The following is a 14,581-nucleotide window of genomic DNA, read 5'->3' as shown; positions in this document are numbered from 1 at the left end:
TTGGTGAGAGGAAGGTCTCTTCAATCTCACACCACTACTGGCTTCTGGAAAGCACAGGCTCCCCACTCCCTCCCCTGCCTGACAGCTGGGAAGAGATGAACACTAGTCTTTTTCCCCTTTATGTACTCCCTGCTTTTCCCAGCTGTTTGGAGGAAAGAAGCTCCATGTTTTTCTTTTCTCCTTCCACACACTCATAGCCAGACTTCACCTAGCCATCCTCAGGGGTTTCTTTCTCCCAATCCTCCCTTTCTCACCAGATGTTCTTCTTGACATTTCCTCTACTGTAGGATGGGATTGCGCTGGTCCCTCTTACACCACCCTTTGGGGGGGAATGCAGCAGATTCCAAACCAGTTGGTTTAGCACTCTCCTCTCAGCATGATGAAATAGGGGTACTCTTGTGATTAACATTCTGCCCTCTACCTACATCCACTGAGAGATCCAGTAATTCCCCAGCAGCCCCAAGAAAAGCAAAGAGCACTCTCAGATAAGGCCTGATTGAAAGCCCCACAAAGCAAATTGAAAGATTCCCATTGACTTGAGTGGGCTTTAGATTGGGTCTATAATTGATAGAAGCCTTGTCTTTGTGAGGAGGGAAGAGAGACCAAATGCTCAAGACTTCAGGAATCCCAGGTTTTTTTTCCTCCCTGAGCACCTCTAGCATCAGAGAGGATGTCTGCAAAGTGTCTACTACAAATAATGGGAGAGTTTAAGAAATGATGCAGCAAGGAAGTGGAATTATTCTATTAAACTTTTTGAGGAAAAAAGCCCAGTATCTGTCCTAAAAGAAACTCTTCTGGCAAAACAGACTTTGCCTGCCTGAACTCCAGATAATACCAATTTGTAGACAAAGAACATTACAGAATGTGTTTTTCCCCTTGAAAAATCTTAGATAGCAAAATCTCAGACGAAGCATAGTTTACAGGAAGAAATTTTATTTTCTCTTAGGTGCAAGAAACACAGATTGCTGCAGTGCATAGAAAGTTTTTCTTACACACTTTTTATTGACTCTTCTAGCCTAACCTGAAAAATTCTGCTTTATGTTTAAAGAGTTCCCTCAAGGAACAAAGGCTTGATCCTTCCCTTCTTTTCAAGTTAACTGCATTGCCCACCTCCAATGAGTACAGAACACAAAAGGAAAACATTAAGAACTCCAGTATAGAGCAAGTCAGTTTTCATGTCAGGTTGTGCTCATTCACCTTTCTGTATGTTACATATTGGAGAGCTACAAATATTTCACAGTGCCCAGATTCAAAGAAAGGTTCCATGAGAAATAACATTCAATGAATTCTTCCAAGAAATACAGAGAAAGCCATTGCACAATCTCACTAATTTAACTTAAAGTTTAAAGGGCCAAAACCTTAGCCACTATAAATCAGTGAAGTTCCATGGCAGTCACTGAAGATATGCTGATTTAGAGCATCTGGGGATCTAATCCCAAACATATAAGAAAGAGTCTATGGGAAAGTTACCATATGCAGTAACACTCATAGGCTCTCCCTTCCAGATTACAGAGTGCCATTGACACAAGCAAAGTGTTCTAGGTTAACTTAATCCCTATGTCCAGTTACATGTATTCACACTATATATCTGTATACAATGCACACCACATGGCAGAATGCAAGATAAATATTACAACAAAAATGGTATTCTATGCCCTGCTCCTCAAAATCATGTCAAGAATCTTTTTAAAAAAGGAATGGATGACAGTGGCTGCTTAAGGTCTATACGGTAAATTATTCATCTGGAGCTAATACGCCAGGAATCCAAAGAGACTTTATCATGATATGCAAGCTATTTCATCTGGTTTCAAACCAAGTTATCAATATAGTCTACGAACTGAGTATTATACATACCAGTTGCACATGATCCTTCCGACATCACAAGTATTTCACTCTGCTGCTTGCAGGCAGCCTGTCTCAAGTAGCATTCATTCTGATAGGTATCGCCATTGGAGCCACACACCGGTACATAGTCGCTGTTACACTAATGAATGCAGAAAAAGAAAGAATGTAATTAGTAACAACCATCAAATGGTACCATGCCAAGTCATACCTCCATCCCCCAGTCAAAAAATAAAACACCACAAAAACAACAGGAGCTTAGAAACTGCCTGATCCTTGCTCATTCTTTTCAAATCTATCATTATTAGTAGGACTACAGGGAAAAAACAGAAGGGATATTAAACGGTCATGCTTCAGGGCAAAACCCAACCTCTAACTGACAGGTGTGAGTAAGAAACTTCCCATATGGGCTAGTTATTCCATAACTGTCCATTATGGGCTTTCATATATATTTAAAGTAATTGGTGCTAGCTATTCAGAGACAGAATACTAGACAAGATGTACTTCTGGTCTTATCTGGTATTGCAATGCATGCATTCCCACTCCCATTGGAGGATAATAGGCATGCACACTCTCTTTCTTAATTAGAACTGATTGGAAAACAGGATGGATTGTTTTGTGAAAATTTTCACCAAAGATGTGTCCCCTTTTTAAATTAAAAATGTTGAAATTTTTCAACAAGTTCTTGTTCCAGTATTTGCTAGAGTTCACAGCTCTCCATTTCATGGTGAGGGCATCAGGGCCAGAATTACAAGGCATGTAAAGAACAGAGAGATTAAATAATATACACTCTATCAGCTCAGCTGAAACTTCTGCTCAGTCTTGTCAACTATCAGCTTTATTTTCCTCCATCACAAAAAGAACAAGTTTTTTTCCCCCGCTTGTTCATTTTAATGAAAATAATTCAATTTTATAATGGAAATTAGGCAACCTACAGGGTGTAGTTATCATAAGATAATCACACTCTGAGGTATTAGAGATACTTGGATGTGCCCTGTACCTGATAATTATGCCAGGGATGTGATTATCTCATGATTACTATACTCCTGATATGCCTCATTGTTTAATTATAACAAAAGTAATAATCAAGATTATTATTTACAAAAGATCACCTTTGTTTAAAAACCACATAAAAATTAAAAAGTCATACTATCAATTTAGCTGTCTTACGCTGAGTGTCTTATGTTGTGCTAATACACGTGATATCCAGTATGAAACTGATGTCAATATGAATTTGAAATCTGCCCAGATACGAATGGCTACAGAAACGATTAACACATGCGTGAGCTGAATTAATTGCTGGCCTCCACACAGGGATATAGCCAGGAAATTATTCAGACTTTGTCAGAGTGACATTTTGGTTGGTCCAAGATGAGTGACATTTTCCCTATGTATTATATATTTTCTTAAATCTCTCAGGCCTGCTATGCCACCTTCTTTTTCATAAACATACCAGCAAGGGCTTTATTCTCCTAGCCCACAGCTCATCAATTCTAAGATTTTAAACCATTAAAATGTGCCCATTTGCCATTTTGAGGAATACATTCTAAATCTGACCTATGTCAAAGCCAGAAGTGCTAGATTTCACCCAGAAGCTAAACAATGATTTGGACAGAGCTGAAGAGTGGTTTGGAATAGCTTACACAAACAACTGGATTCTTTTTTAAAAGCATGAAGGACCAAGTCTTAGTTGCTTTACACATAAAGTTCCATGGACACTATTGTGACTATTTATGTGAACAAGACATTCAGGAGTTGGCCCAGAATATTGTAACATTCACCATTACAAGCAGAAACACAGAGTTTGATCCTGCTTCTTATGAAGACAGTTGCAAATTTTCCATTAGTTTCAGTGAGAGCAGGATAAGATTCATAACTGTTATGCCAACTAGCTTCAAAATAATAAGGGCCACATCCCGCTTTCCTTACCTATGTGGGTGACCCCATTACCTCAGCTGTGGCTATTCATGTGCACAAAGTGAGCAGGGTTTGGTGTAACAAATGAAAAGGTCAAGGGTGAAATCCTGGACCACTGAAGTCAACGGCAACATTGCCATTGACTACAATGGGGACAGGATTTCACCCAAAATTCCGTACATTTAGAAGTACAAAAGGTATTTGAGAGACTACTGCATTCTGTGGAGGATGTTACTGTGTTCTGCTTTTACAATCTTTCTTTCTCTTCCATCTTGGCATTTTCAGGACTTTTGAAATTTTCAAACTGAGAATCAGGCTCACTGTTGGAACCAGGGCCGGCTCTAGCCATTTCGCCGCCCCAACATGGCGGCATGCCGCAGGGGGCGCTCTGCCGCTTGCCGGTCCTGCGGCTCCGTTGGACCTGCCACAGGCGTTTCTGCGGACAGTCAGCCGGTCCCGCGGCTCCGGTGGACCTGCCGCAGGCATGCCTGCGGGAGGTCCACCGGAGCTGCCTGCCACCCTCCCGGCAACCAGCAGAGCGCCCCCCACGGCATGCCGCCCCAAGCACGCACTTGGCGCGCTGGGGCCTGGAGCTGGCCCTGTGTGTAACACACGACAAGCCATATATCACTGCATATATATAGGTGACACATCCTTTCCTTTTCAAAATGTGTTCCCTGCAGGATGCATTTATGCATCTATTATCCATTCTTAATGCCATCACCTATACAAAATTGTTACACTGACGAAAAGAAAAAAAATTAAAGCTGCTGCTCAGCAACAGTGAACGTGGGTATGTGAAGCTTTCAGAAGGTACTAACTATAGTTCTGAGTTCCAGTGACACTGAAGACTGAAAAAAAAATCATATCAGAACTAAAGTGAGGAAGAAAAATCAAAATGGTTATTAGAATATTGTAATTTTAATAATCTGATATCTCATGATCTGTCACAGCTGGATTCTGCTACGTTATAACAATGGAAAACTGGCATTCACAGCTTTCCATTGCTATAAAAAGTATTTCTTTCAGGTCCTAGAAGAGGTTAGTGGCATTTTGATTGTCACTATTTCCTCAGTCCAGCAGTACATTCTAGGGCATTGGCTCAGGACTCAGTACACCAAGTCCTAGGCCTCAGGATGAGTTTCAGTGAGGGCCAGATCATGTCAAAACTCCCATTCGCTGCAACGGTAAAGTTCTTATTATATAGAATTCTCCCTCTCACATGTGTATTTTTAATATATATTTGCTTAACCGAAACAAGGAAGAACAATAAGTATGTCCTAATTTAGCCATGCACAGGCCCTTGACTACTTTTCATAGCATTTGGAACCTTGTATGCCTATCATCATAGGCATAGGAATATATCGGCTTAGCAGAATTTATAAAGTTTATTTAGCACAGAAGCTGACATACTTGTGTAACTCCCGCTCATGTTAGCACTACAAAACTGATTACCGTATATACTCATTCATAAGACGAATTTTCTTAGTAAAAAAGGGAAGCACCAGAGAAGGGGGTCGGCTTATGAAAGGGTATAAAGAGGGAGAGGTGGGACACAGCTCCTCCCCCCAACAGAGGGAGGGTGGAGGGGCAGCACAGCCAGCAGAGCCAGGGGGAAGAGGAAGGGGCAGAGTCTCTCCGCTTCTGGCCATGCTGCTCTTCCCCCAGTGTCCAAAGCAGCTGCAGCTCCCCCAAGCCTCTCGGCCCGTCAGAACATGCTGTGGTCATGCCGCTTGGCCCAGCCCACTGGAACATGCTGCAGCCGCTCCGCCTGGTCTGGCTCGCTGGAGCAGGCTGTGGCCACGCTGCCCAGCCTGCCAGAGCAGTTCTAGCCAGGCCAGAGACATCCTCTCCTGGCCCTCCCCAGATTAGGTGGGAAGGGATGGGACGGGGAGAGTGTAGGGATCGTGGGCTAGGGGTGGGGTCATGTGGGGGGTGGTCACAGGGGTTACTCCTCTGACCCCCGGCTTCTCCCCCCCCCAAAAAAAAATTTCCCCACCAGTTGCTGTCCCGGCCCGTCAGGGTAAGCAGCTGGTGCGCCGGGACACTTTGTTTACTTAGCTTTACCGCCATGCCTATGGACGCTCGAGGTAAACAAACCATCTAGGCCCGTCAGCGCCTTATTCTGATGGCCTAGGAGCCAAAGTTTGCTGACCCTTGAATTATAGGGTCAGCTTATGAACAGGTCATAAAAAATTTCCAATTTTACTTATCCATCTGGGGGGGGGGTCGGCTTATAAATGAACCAGCTTATGATCGAATATATACATTCCTACTCTCATAAGCATGATATGATAAATACTGTCACCACACTTCATATATTTTGAGTATGCAAAGTAATATGAAAATGCATTGCAATAATACAACTCGCAACTCTGTAACTAAGGCCCTGATCCTGAAAATACTTAAGCACATGAGTAACTAACTCACATGAGGAGCCCCATTGAAGCAAATGAGACTACTCACATAAGAAAAGCTACATGTATGCGTAAATGTTTTCAAGATCAGGTTCTAAATGTAAGGAAGCAAACTCAGCATCAACTGAAATACCTAAGTACCTATTCAGACGTTTTCATGTTGTCACAGAGGAAAAAGAATAGGGGCTAGGGCAGATTAGCGCATTCAGGGGCAGTCAGATAAAGGTCCTTCTAATATGCAGAGATTATGAGGTCATAAAAAGAAATGTTGGTTAATTCTAAATCCTTGAGGTTATTACCTATAGCTAATAATGAGCTCCAATGAGAAGGAATGATTAATGGCCTGATACATTAATACTCAATGAACACATAGGGTTGTGCTCTAATACAAGAAGAAGTGAACTTCTGTTCTTATTAAAACAGATGTGGAGAGGATACTCTCTGGTGAAATATAAGTCCTGCACCAGGTGAAATCAATGGATGGTCTATATTTTTGCAGTGTTAAAAAAGCAAAAAATGAGTCAACTGGGGGGGAAAACCCCCAGTCATTTATCTTCTGCCTGGGAGCAGTAGCCCATTCAAATGACCCGAAGCAGTCTGGTTTTAATTTGCCTTTCAAGCAATAAATGTTTATTTTGTTAAATGAGTTTAGCTGGATACTATCTGAACCAGTGTTATAAAAAACAGATAAAAGGGTGGCCAGACAGAAGTCTTAAATAGCATAAAGGCAACCCTCATCTTTGCTTTCCAACTGCAGTTAAAGCTCCCAGCAAGTACCAGAGAAAACATGAAAAATAATTAAACTGCTGTGCATTCCTCTGTTGATTTGCTCATTGTCATCACAGAGAAGTGTGGATGGAAAACAGGCCTGAATTCTGACTAAGCAAACCCCATAACTTGAGCCACATGGATTTGTGACTGTATTCCATCTACCCCAGGTGTTACTTTGTGTGTTACTCAGTCAACCCATACTGTATTAGAATTCATTTTCTGCTGCCATGGTGTACCTTTCCTGCGTCCCAAACTGCCCACTGATGCTACATGATGAGCCAAGTTCCCCCCTGCTTTAACTCTATTAAAGTAAGGGATTTTCAGAAGTACAAGGATAACTTTGACTCTAGCAAACCGACAGCATCAGCCACACAAGTATTTGCATTGTGTGTATAGCATCAGCCATAGGTAGCTTGCATGATGAACTCATGTTCAAAGATGTGGCCAAAGCCAAAAGGAAGAGCTCTGATTTCATATGGAGCCTGACCCAAAGCCCATTGACGCCAATGGATAGGTTCCCATTGACTTCAGAGGACTTTCAATGAGGCCCACGATTACCTGGTCACTTTACTTTCATCTAATTTAAGATTATAAACATTACCAAGATGATGAAACCTGGCAAGACCGTATCTTATTTCTCAGGTATATTTCAACTGTCCCCTTTCATATGTTTTTCCAACATCAACATAGATATCACTGATCTCCTGCATTCTACTGAGGTTTACTATGGCTTCTTTATTCTAAGTCATGAAAGACTGGCATGCTGCCTGGGAAAACATAGCCTCCATTGTGTCCCCTGTCCTTAGCAAAGTCTTGGTTTGCTCCTCCCGGGCAATTGGTCCATTGCTTTAAACCAACTGCCTGTGCCAGGCTGTGACCAAACACAAGAACATAGAGTTCTCCATGGACATGTACGATCGAAATGTCAGTGGCACAGCACAGGTATCAGCCCCAGACAACAGTGCAAGTCACAAATGCTGATTGCATGTTGCACCACTCAACTCTCTATATTAACATTTATTTTTAAATATGAAATGTTTGACCATATGTAAACTGGAAATGTAATGAATTGGTTAGGGGCTATATATATATATAATCTCTGTCAATGGAAAAATACAATCATTTAAACCCAGTAATTTTAGTAAAATAATTGTGTTACATTTGGTGAGATATTCTTTCATTTTTTAAATTAAGGCATTACTAATTTTGTCTCTTTCCTCCTCAGATATGATATATTTCAATCTTTAGAGTAAATAGTCTATCAATGCTCAATAATAAATTAAATCAGTCATTACAGATTAGCACAATACTGAACTCTGCACCATTCAGTATATTCTACTGTAACAATTTAAATAGTTATTAAAAGTTTTACAATTGAATAAAGATCTATTAAAATACAAAAAGCCACTGGGGCATAGGTGTATACACAGCATACGCTGGTACAGTCTCAAAACTCAATAACTTGCAAAAATTTTATCGGGATAATTACACAAAGCACAACTGTTTTGTGTGTTACGCAAAACCTACTAGAAGGAATATTTTATGATTAAACTGTGTGACTTTAAGGATGCCTGAGGTTTAGATTTAGCTGAATGGAGAGGGAAAGAGAAAGGAGGCGGGGAGAAAATCAACAATAGCCCCACTAAAACTATCTAACACCTAAAGGAAGTTTGTGATTTTGGAAAGGGGGGGGCATTAATTCTGATAAGCAACCAGAAGCATTGCCATTATGCAGCCTTACTGAAAATACCATATAAGCACATTACAGATCCATTTCTCTAACTAGAACAGAACATTGAGTGTATAAAGCATGATCAGCAGCATTAGTAAATTTGGAAAGGATTTAAAATCCTTGTTAAAAAGGCACAGCAACAAAATCACACATGCACAATCTGAAGCTGCAGACCCCAAAGGGACATTTATAACTGCAGCATCTGTATTCTCCCAGATAAACTTATGTCTTTTTGACATCAGTTGGCTCTCCTGCCAGTTCTTTATACTTGCTGCCAGGTTTTCCCTCTAACTTCACTGCATATAGAGAAATAAATTGCCAAGTGATAGGTTGTAAAGGGAGATCCCAGATTTGTATTCTCATTAGTGAATTAAAGAATGAAACAGCAATCTTCTTACCTTGAACTGACAGACGCAAGTCACACTGTCTCCAATTCTTAAACACTCCCCATCAAATTTACAGGTATTGGTATCGCAAAGAAAGAGATCATTTTCTCTGTCATCATAACCTCAAATGTAAACAGAAAAATACTGTCAGCTTCAGTCTGGCAGGATATACAATACAGGGTGATTGCTTTTCTAATTTACACAGCACCATAATCTTGTTGATGAAATAATACAGTCTGGATGTTCTGTCTTTCCTTGTTTTCAGTTATCCACACTTCAAGTCCTTATTTCCTACACCTCCACCCTCTTTATTCTACAGTATTAGACTCCAGCTCCTCAAAAATGATCCAGTAACTGGTACATTATATTTTCTTTGGTTGGTTCAATGTTTTCCCAAGCAATAGCAGATCTTTGGGTCTAAAGTCCAAACTGGAATTTCTCCAGACAATGCCATAACAAAGCCCCAATACTAAAGATAAACAGGCTGTGTGTTTTCTGTGATGGTCTGTCTGATTCCAATGAAGACTGATCACCTCTAAGTTAACAGGAGGAGTGCCAGGTTCTTCAGAAGCTGCTCAGTGAACCTAGTTCTTTCCCTTTAGTTCTGCAGACAAACAGATCTGGCTGAAGATTTAGCTCATGAATGCCAGTGTGAATTTCAGATTTCACTAGTTGCCATCCCACTCCGACAGTGTGTAGTGAGGCATTAAACAAAACAGCTATATTACATTCCAAATCCATTAAGATTTAATCCCACTGATTTTTTAAATGTTCTTCTAACCATATCACTGAATATTAAAAATGAAAACAGTGAAAATTGTTTCTTGCCAACCTATGATATAGGATACATATATTACCTTGAAGGTTGCTATTTTCTCAGAATCCTATTATAAGGTCTAATTGCAGAAACACCTCAAATATCGGAGACATAGCCTGCAGACCCAAATATTATACCCACTGTAAAGTCAGTGACTTTAAGGATGATAAATACTTGGGATCACCCTAATTTGAGTGGGGTTTTTTTAAAAATCAGTTGATAGATAAGCATTTGACTTTAACCTATACACAGCACTTGTCTCCCAACCTCCAACACATACACACACAACGCTGACATATTTAAACATACATCACTTTGTCACTGAAAGACACCCACAGGCGTCGACAAATAGTGGTTGTATTGAAAATACTGCACAAATGGTAAACACGCTCCACGCAATGCACTGTTATTATTGTATTAAGGGCTATGCTGATCAGACACAAAGCCAGCTCGCAGCTGATCTAAAAGGGCAAGAACTCCGGTCCCCAGCCTCTTCCTTATTCAATTAGTACATTTCACCGCACTGTGCCTGGCAGGCACCTTGCAGCAGGGCTGAAATTGACCAGATAAGGAGGAAAAGCCTGTTTAATAGCAGTCCGCAGGAGAACTCGAGGAAAGAGGCGTTACTTCTCGATCACTTGCGGCTAGCTACGCTGCCCTTTGGTCCTGTGAGTACCTAGTGTGACAGCTGTAAACGATTCCTCTGCTAACTTATCTCCAGAAACTATAGGGTTTACAAAGTGAATACAATATAAAGAAAGAAACGCAAACAAAATCCCATGCCTACAACAAAATCGAAATGCCTGGAAGTGGCGACAAAAAAGGGGTCTTCGCCCAACAGAATTAACCTTCCATATTATCAGGAGTTGCTTTTTCTTGGAAAGGCGACCTAGCACAGCCTCTTGCACTTTCTGCAAGAAATTAGCATTTCTCAGACAGCCACAACTCGATTTATTGCATTCTCACTCCTAAAATTGTTTCTCTCTCTCTCTCTCTCACATACACTCATACACTGTTCTCACTTCTAATACGCTAAAAAAAAAAACACCTCATGGCATTGATCAGTTTTGCGGGATCACAAAATGATAGTGCGTGTCGAGCCTGCAACAAACTCTAAGCACTGCACCGCTAAAAGGCAGATGCCATTAAAGTGCAGGGTGGGGAGGTACCGAAACATGCCTGCACTTTCTGCCCTGCTGCCCAGTCACTCCTTTGTAAATGCACACTGGACAGGGAGGGCTCGCGAAGTGCTCTGTAATTTGCAGTCAGCGCCGCGATCTGCAGGTCTGGGGACGAGCCCGCCTTTGGAAAAAGATACAGAGAGGACGGTGGCGGGGGATCTGGCTTGCAGCTTACCGGAGCAATTCCAGCCGGTAGGCGTTTGGCAGTCACTTAAGGAGGTAGGGAAAGCGGCAAGTTTTACTGGTCGGGCTATGATGAGTAACATCACCGGCAGCAGCAGCCAGCAACAGCAATCGCCAAGTGTCCAGCCGCCGCCGCCGCTGCACGGCCGAGGGGGGGAGGCTTCCCCAAGCACCATGACTTCTTAACTCAACTCGGCGGCAGCAGCAGCAGCAGCAGCCGGGGGCTCCCCGAAGCGGCACGGTCTCGGGGCGACGGGGGGCAGGCGGGCTCCGGGGGGCTGCCTAGCATCCCGGGGGCCCCGGCCAGCAGCAGGTCAGGAAGAGGCAGCCAAGTCCCGGCATGACGAGCCTGAGAGTTTCACAGCGGCGGCGAGCTCCGGCGGCCGGGCTCAGCCCGAGGCGCAGCGGCGGCGGCGGCGGCGGCAGCTGCCATAGGGCTCCGGGCGGGGAGGGAGTCACGGCGCTCCGCAGCCCAGCAGCCGCCGCCTGCTCTCGCGCTCTGCCGCCCGCATCCCTCTGGCGCGGGGGAAGCAGCAGGTCCCTCAGCCTGCCGGGGTCACGTGGCCGAGGCAGCCCGGCCCCTGATTGGAGGAGCAGGATGCAGGTCCCCCGGCAGGGCGGGGCCGGCGGCGGCGGCGGGCGGAGAGATGCTGCTGCTGCTGCTGCTGCAGCGGCTGCTGCACGGCACCGGGCTCCGGAGGCTCCGCGCTGCGCCGCGCAGGACCGGGCTCTGCTCTCAGCCCCCGGCCGCCGCTATGGATCGGGGGAGCTGAGCCGGGGTGTGCTGGAGCAGCAGCTCCGGACTCCCCGCCGCACCGGGCGCGCCGTGCAAAAACGCTTCCCGGAGCGCTTCCGACGGGACCCGCAGCCGCTGAGAGAGCCGGGGGGCTCCAGACAGGGCAACCCCCATAGAGCTGGCACGTGCGCGGCACGCTCTCCTCCCCCCACCCCTGCCCTCCACGCACAATCACACACACGCGTGCACACGGCTGCAGTCCCACATGCATGCGGGCTGAGTCGCTTGTGCGCATTGCACGCGCACAGGTACACGCGTGAACCGCAGCAGCTGCGCACATACGATCAGCCCGGGCTCTGGTGAAGTTCCTAGCAACTCCCCCACAGCCCCTGAGCTGTTCGCCTGTGGATGGGTTGGAGTGGGGGTGGGGAATGGCAGGTCGGCTTTAAAGCGGACAAACAGCCCCGGCGGTTAAAAGGGTGGAGAGGAGACGACCCGAGGAAAAGGAGACATCCCCGGCCCTGCCCAGAAGGCAGCAGCGCGCACCAGATCTCGGCGCGTGCAGCGACAGCAGCATCCCGGCGGAGCAGCTGAAGGAAAACGCACGATCACGGTGGTATGCAGAGCTCTGGGAAACTGTGACTGCGCGGGAGCTTCTGTCTGTCCAGCGAGGCTGGCAGGATCCGCCTTGCGCCCGCTGCACACTTCGCAGCCAGACCCCCACCCCTCTTCGCGACCGCTAATGGGGCCATCACTGATCGCCAGAGAGGGGCCCTAGGGGGACTCTCCTGCCTCTCTCCTCCCACAAGGGAGTTACCGAACCCCCTGGCGCGCGGCCGGGGTCCGCGCAGCACCCCGTGTTTGTCTGCTAAGAGGTGCACGTAGAACAGTTTGGGGAGCACCACGCTCACTCCTCGCCCCGCAAAGGGGACGTGAGGGTCCTTTGCCTTGCACCCGAGTGCTGGCTGAGCGTGGCAGACAGCAACAGGAGGCTTTCAAATGCAACCTCCCCACCCCTCCCAGCCCTCCTCTGGCCAGTCTCCTTCCAGCTGTGAGCGCACAGCAGCAAGGTCCCTCCAAGTTAGAGCAGTCGGGCTCTGGTGGATAGGCGTGATGGGGACGAGACCCATCTTCCCCTCAACCTCCCAGATAAAGAGCCCAGGCTCACAGCCACCCGCGTCCCCAACAGTTAAAGTGCCGCTGTTCACAGGCTGGGCTGCGGCTTCTCGCTCCTTGTTCAGGGAGGCTCCATAAAAACACGGATCAATTTACCCAGACGGCATCAAAGACTCGTTTATTTTTTTTCCTAGGCGCAGCAGCTGAATCAGTCAAGGAAAAGGCAGAGCCATTAGCTAGAACGGTCATCCGGTAACGCAGAGGACCAGAAATCAAACGGCTGCACGCGCTTTCTGCGGCAGCCCTTTACACACAAGTAAAATCACATCAGTATGTTGTGAACGTGGAGAAAGATTTAGAAACTGGACTGCAGACAAGCATGTTTTCTCTCTGCAGAAGAGCCGCTCGGGCGACTTAATCAGGCTTTTGAAAATAAACCACGCATTGCGCTAAATACAAGGAAAGCCCTTACAAAGTGTTTATGCAACAATTACCACGAGGAAACAGGACCTCGCTGCTCGTCAGCGCCCGGCTCACAAAATAAAAGATCACCACTGACGCCTGCAACCTTTTAACGATTTAAAATGTATTCGAAGACTTAGTAAATGCTCACTAATCATAAATTCCTTCTTTCGAGTCCCCTTGCCGTACAGTGAAACTCCAGCGGAGTTAATGGTCTTAAAGAGTCAGCAACTACAATTGCATCCATCATTCCCCCCTCCTGTTCCCACATTCCTAAATTATTAAGCACTGCAAGAAATGTCACCTTACGTACAAATGCTGGGGATTTTATGTTGCCTCGTTTAAACACTGACGGGCTGCAGCAATACCACCAAACGGGGGGTGGGGGGAGAGAAGGGGCGTCTGAAACTGGCAAGCACCACCGTGTGGCAGGAGAACATCAGGCGCTGAATATTGCGATGTTGAAGTAATAACATAAATATTAAGCACATCGGTTTTCTCCTTAACCAGCAGCTGCCACCTGGCCTAAAGTCGGGAGGGGAGGAACGGGTTCCCCACTCTTCCCAAGCAGGGTCAGAGCTGCATCCTTCAGCTTGAACCTGAATTTAACCAGGCACCAAAGTTCATGACCAAGATTTTCAAAAGTGGGTGCCTATACCAGCTAAATAAATGGCCTGATTTTCATAAGTACCCAGAGACCTACTACTGCCCAACACTTCTGAAAATCTAGGCAATTACTTTGGCACTTAAGGAGTTTTAAAAAAAACGGCTTTGCCTGCCTATTTGATGAAGCAATGGCTTAAAGAGCCTGTTTGTATTAGATGACACAGCACCATAGACTACTCTCATAGGGGAACACCTGTAGGAGGGGGCCAGAAAGGTCCAAGAGGCTGAATGCATGGAATTTCCTCCTCATCTTCTCCTGAGGGGGAAGGAATTAGGGGCTGCAGAAAAGGCAGGGGCTGCAGCTCATAGACTTTAAGGTCAGAAGGGACCATTATGATCATCTAGTCTGACCTCC

General features: G+C 45.3%; 2 protein-coding genes across 2 annotated transcripts in view; both read right to left on the bottom strand.

Annotated features, from left to right (window-relative positions):
- Window positions 1-11,637, bottom strand: part of TMEFF2 (transmembrane protein with EGF like and two follistatin like domains 2) — a 180,044-nt gene extending 168,407 nt beyond the window's left edge. The window contains exons 1-3 of the mRNA XM_050969526.1: window positions 11,239-11,637; window positions 9,078-9,187; window positions 1,855-1,984 (exon numbers count right to left, since the gene is read on the bottom strand). Of these exons, the coding sequence (XP_050825483.1) occupies window positions 1,855-1,984; window positions 9,078-9,187; window positions 11,239-11,422 (424 nt within the window). The 5' untranslated portion in view covers window positions 11,423-11,637. The remainder of the gene's footprint in view (window positions 1-1,854; window positions 1,985-9,077; window positions 9,188-11,238) is intronic.
- CAVIN2 (caveolae associated protein 2) overlaps window positions 1-12,108 on the bottom strand; it is a 259,422-nt gene extending 247,314 nt beyond the window's left edge. The window contains exon 1 of the mRNA XM_050969524.1: window positions 12,104-12,108. The gene's annotated coding sequence lies outside the window, so the exon portion shown is untranslated. The remainder of the gene's footprint in view (window positions 1-12,103) is intronic.
- Between the last annotated feature and the right edge of the window lie 2,473 nt (window positions 12,109-14,581).

This window comes from Gopherus flavomarginatus, chromosome 10 (assembly GCF_025201925.1).
Source record: "Gopherus flavomarginatus isolate rGopFla2 chromosome 10, rGopFla2.mat.asm, whole genome shotgun sequence".
Lineage (NCBI taxonomy): Eukaryota > Metazoa > Chordata > Testudines > Testudinidae > Gopherus > Gopherus flavomarginatus.
This window is presented reverse-complemented; position numbering and strand designations above follow the sequence as displayed.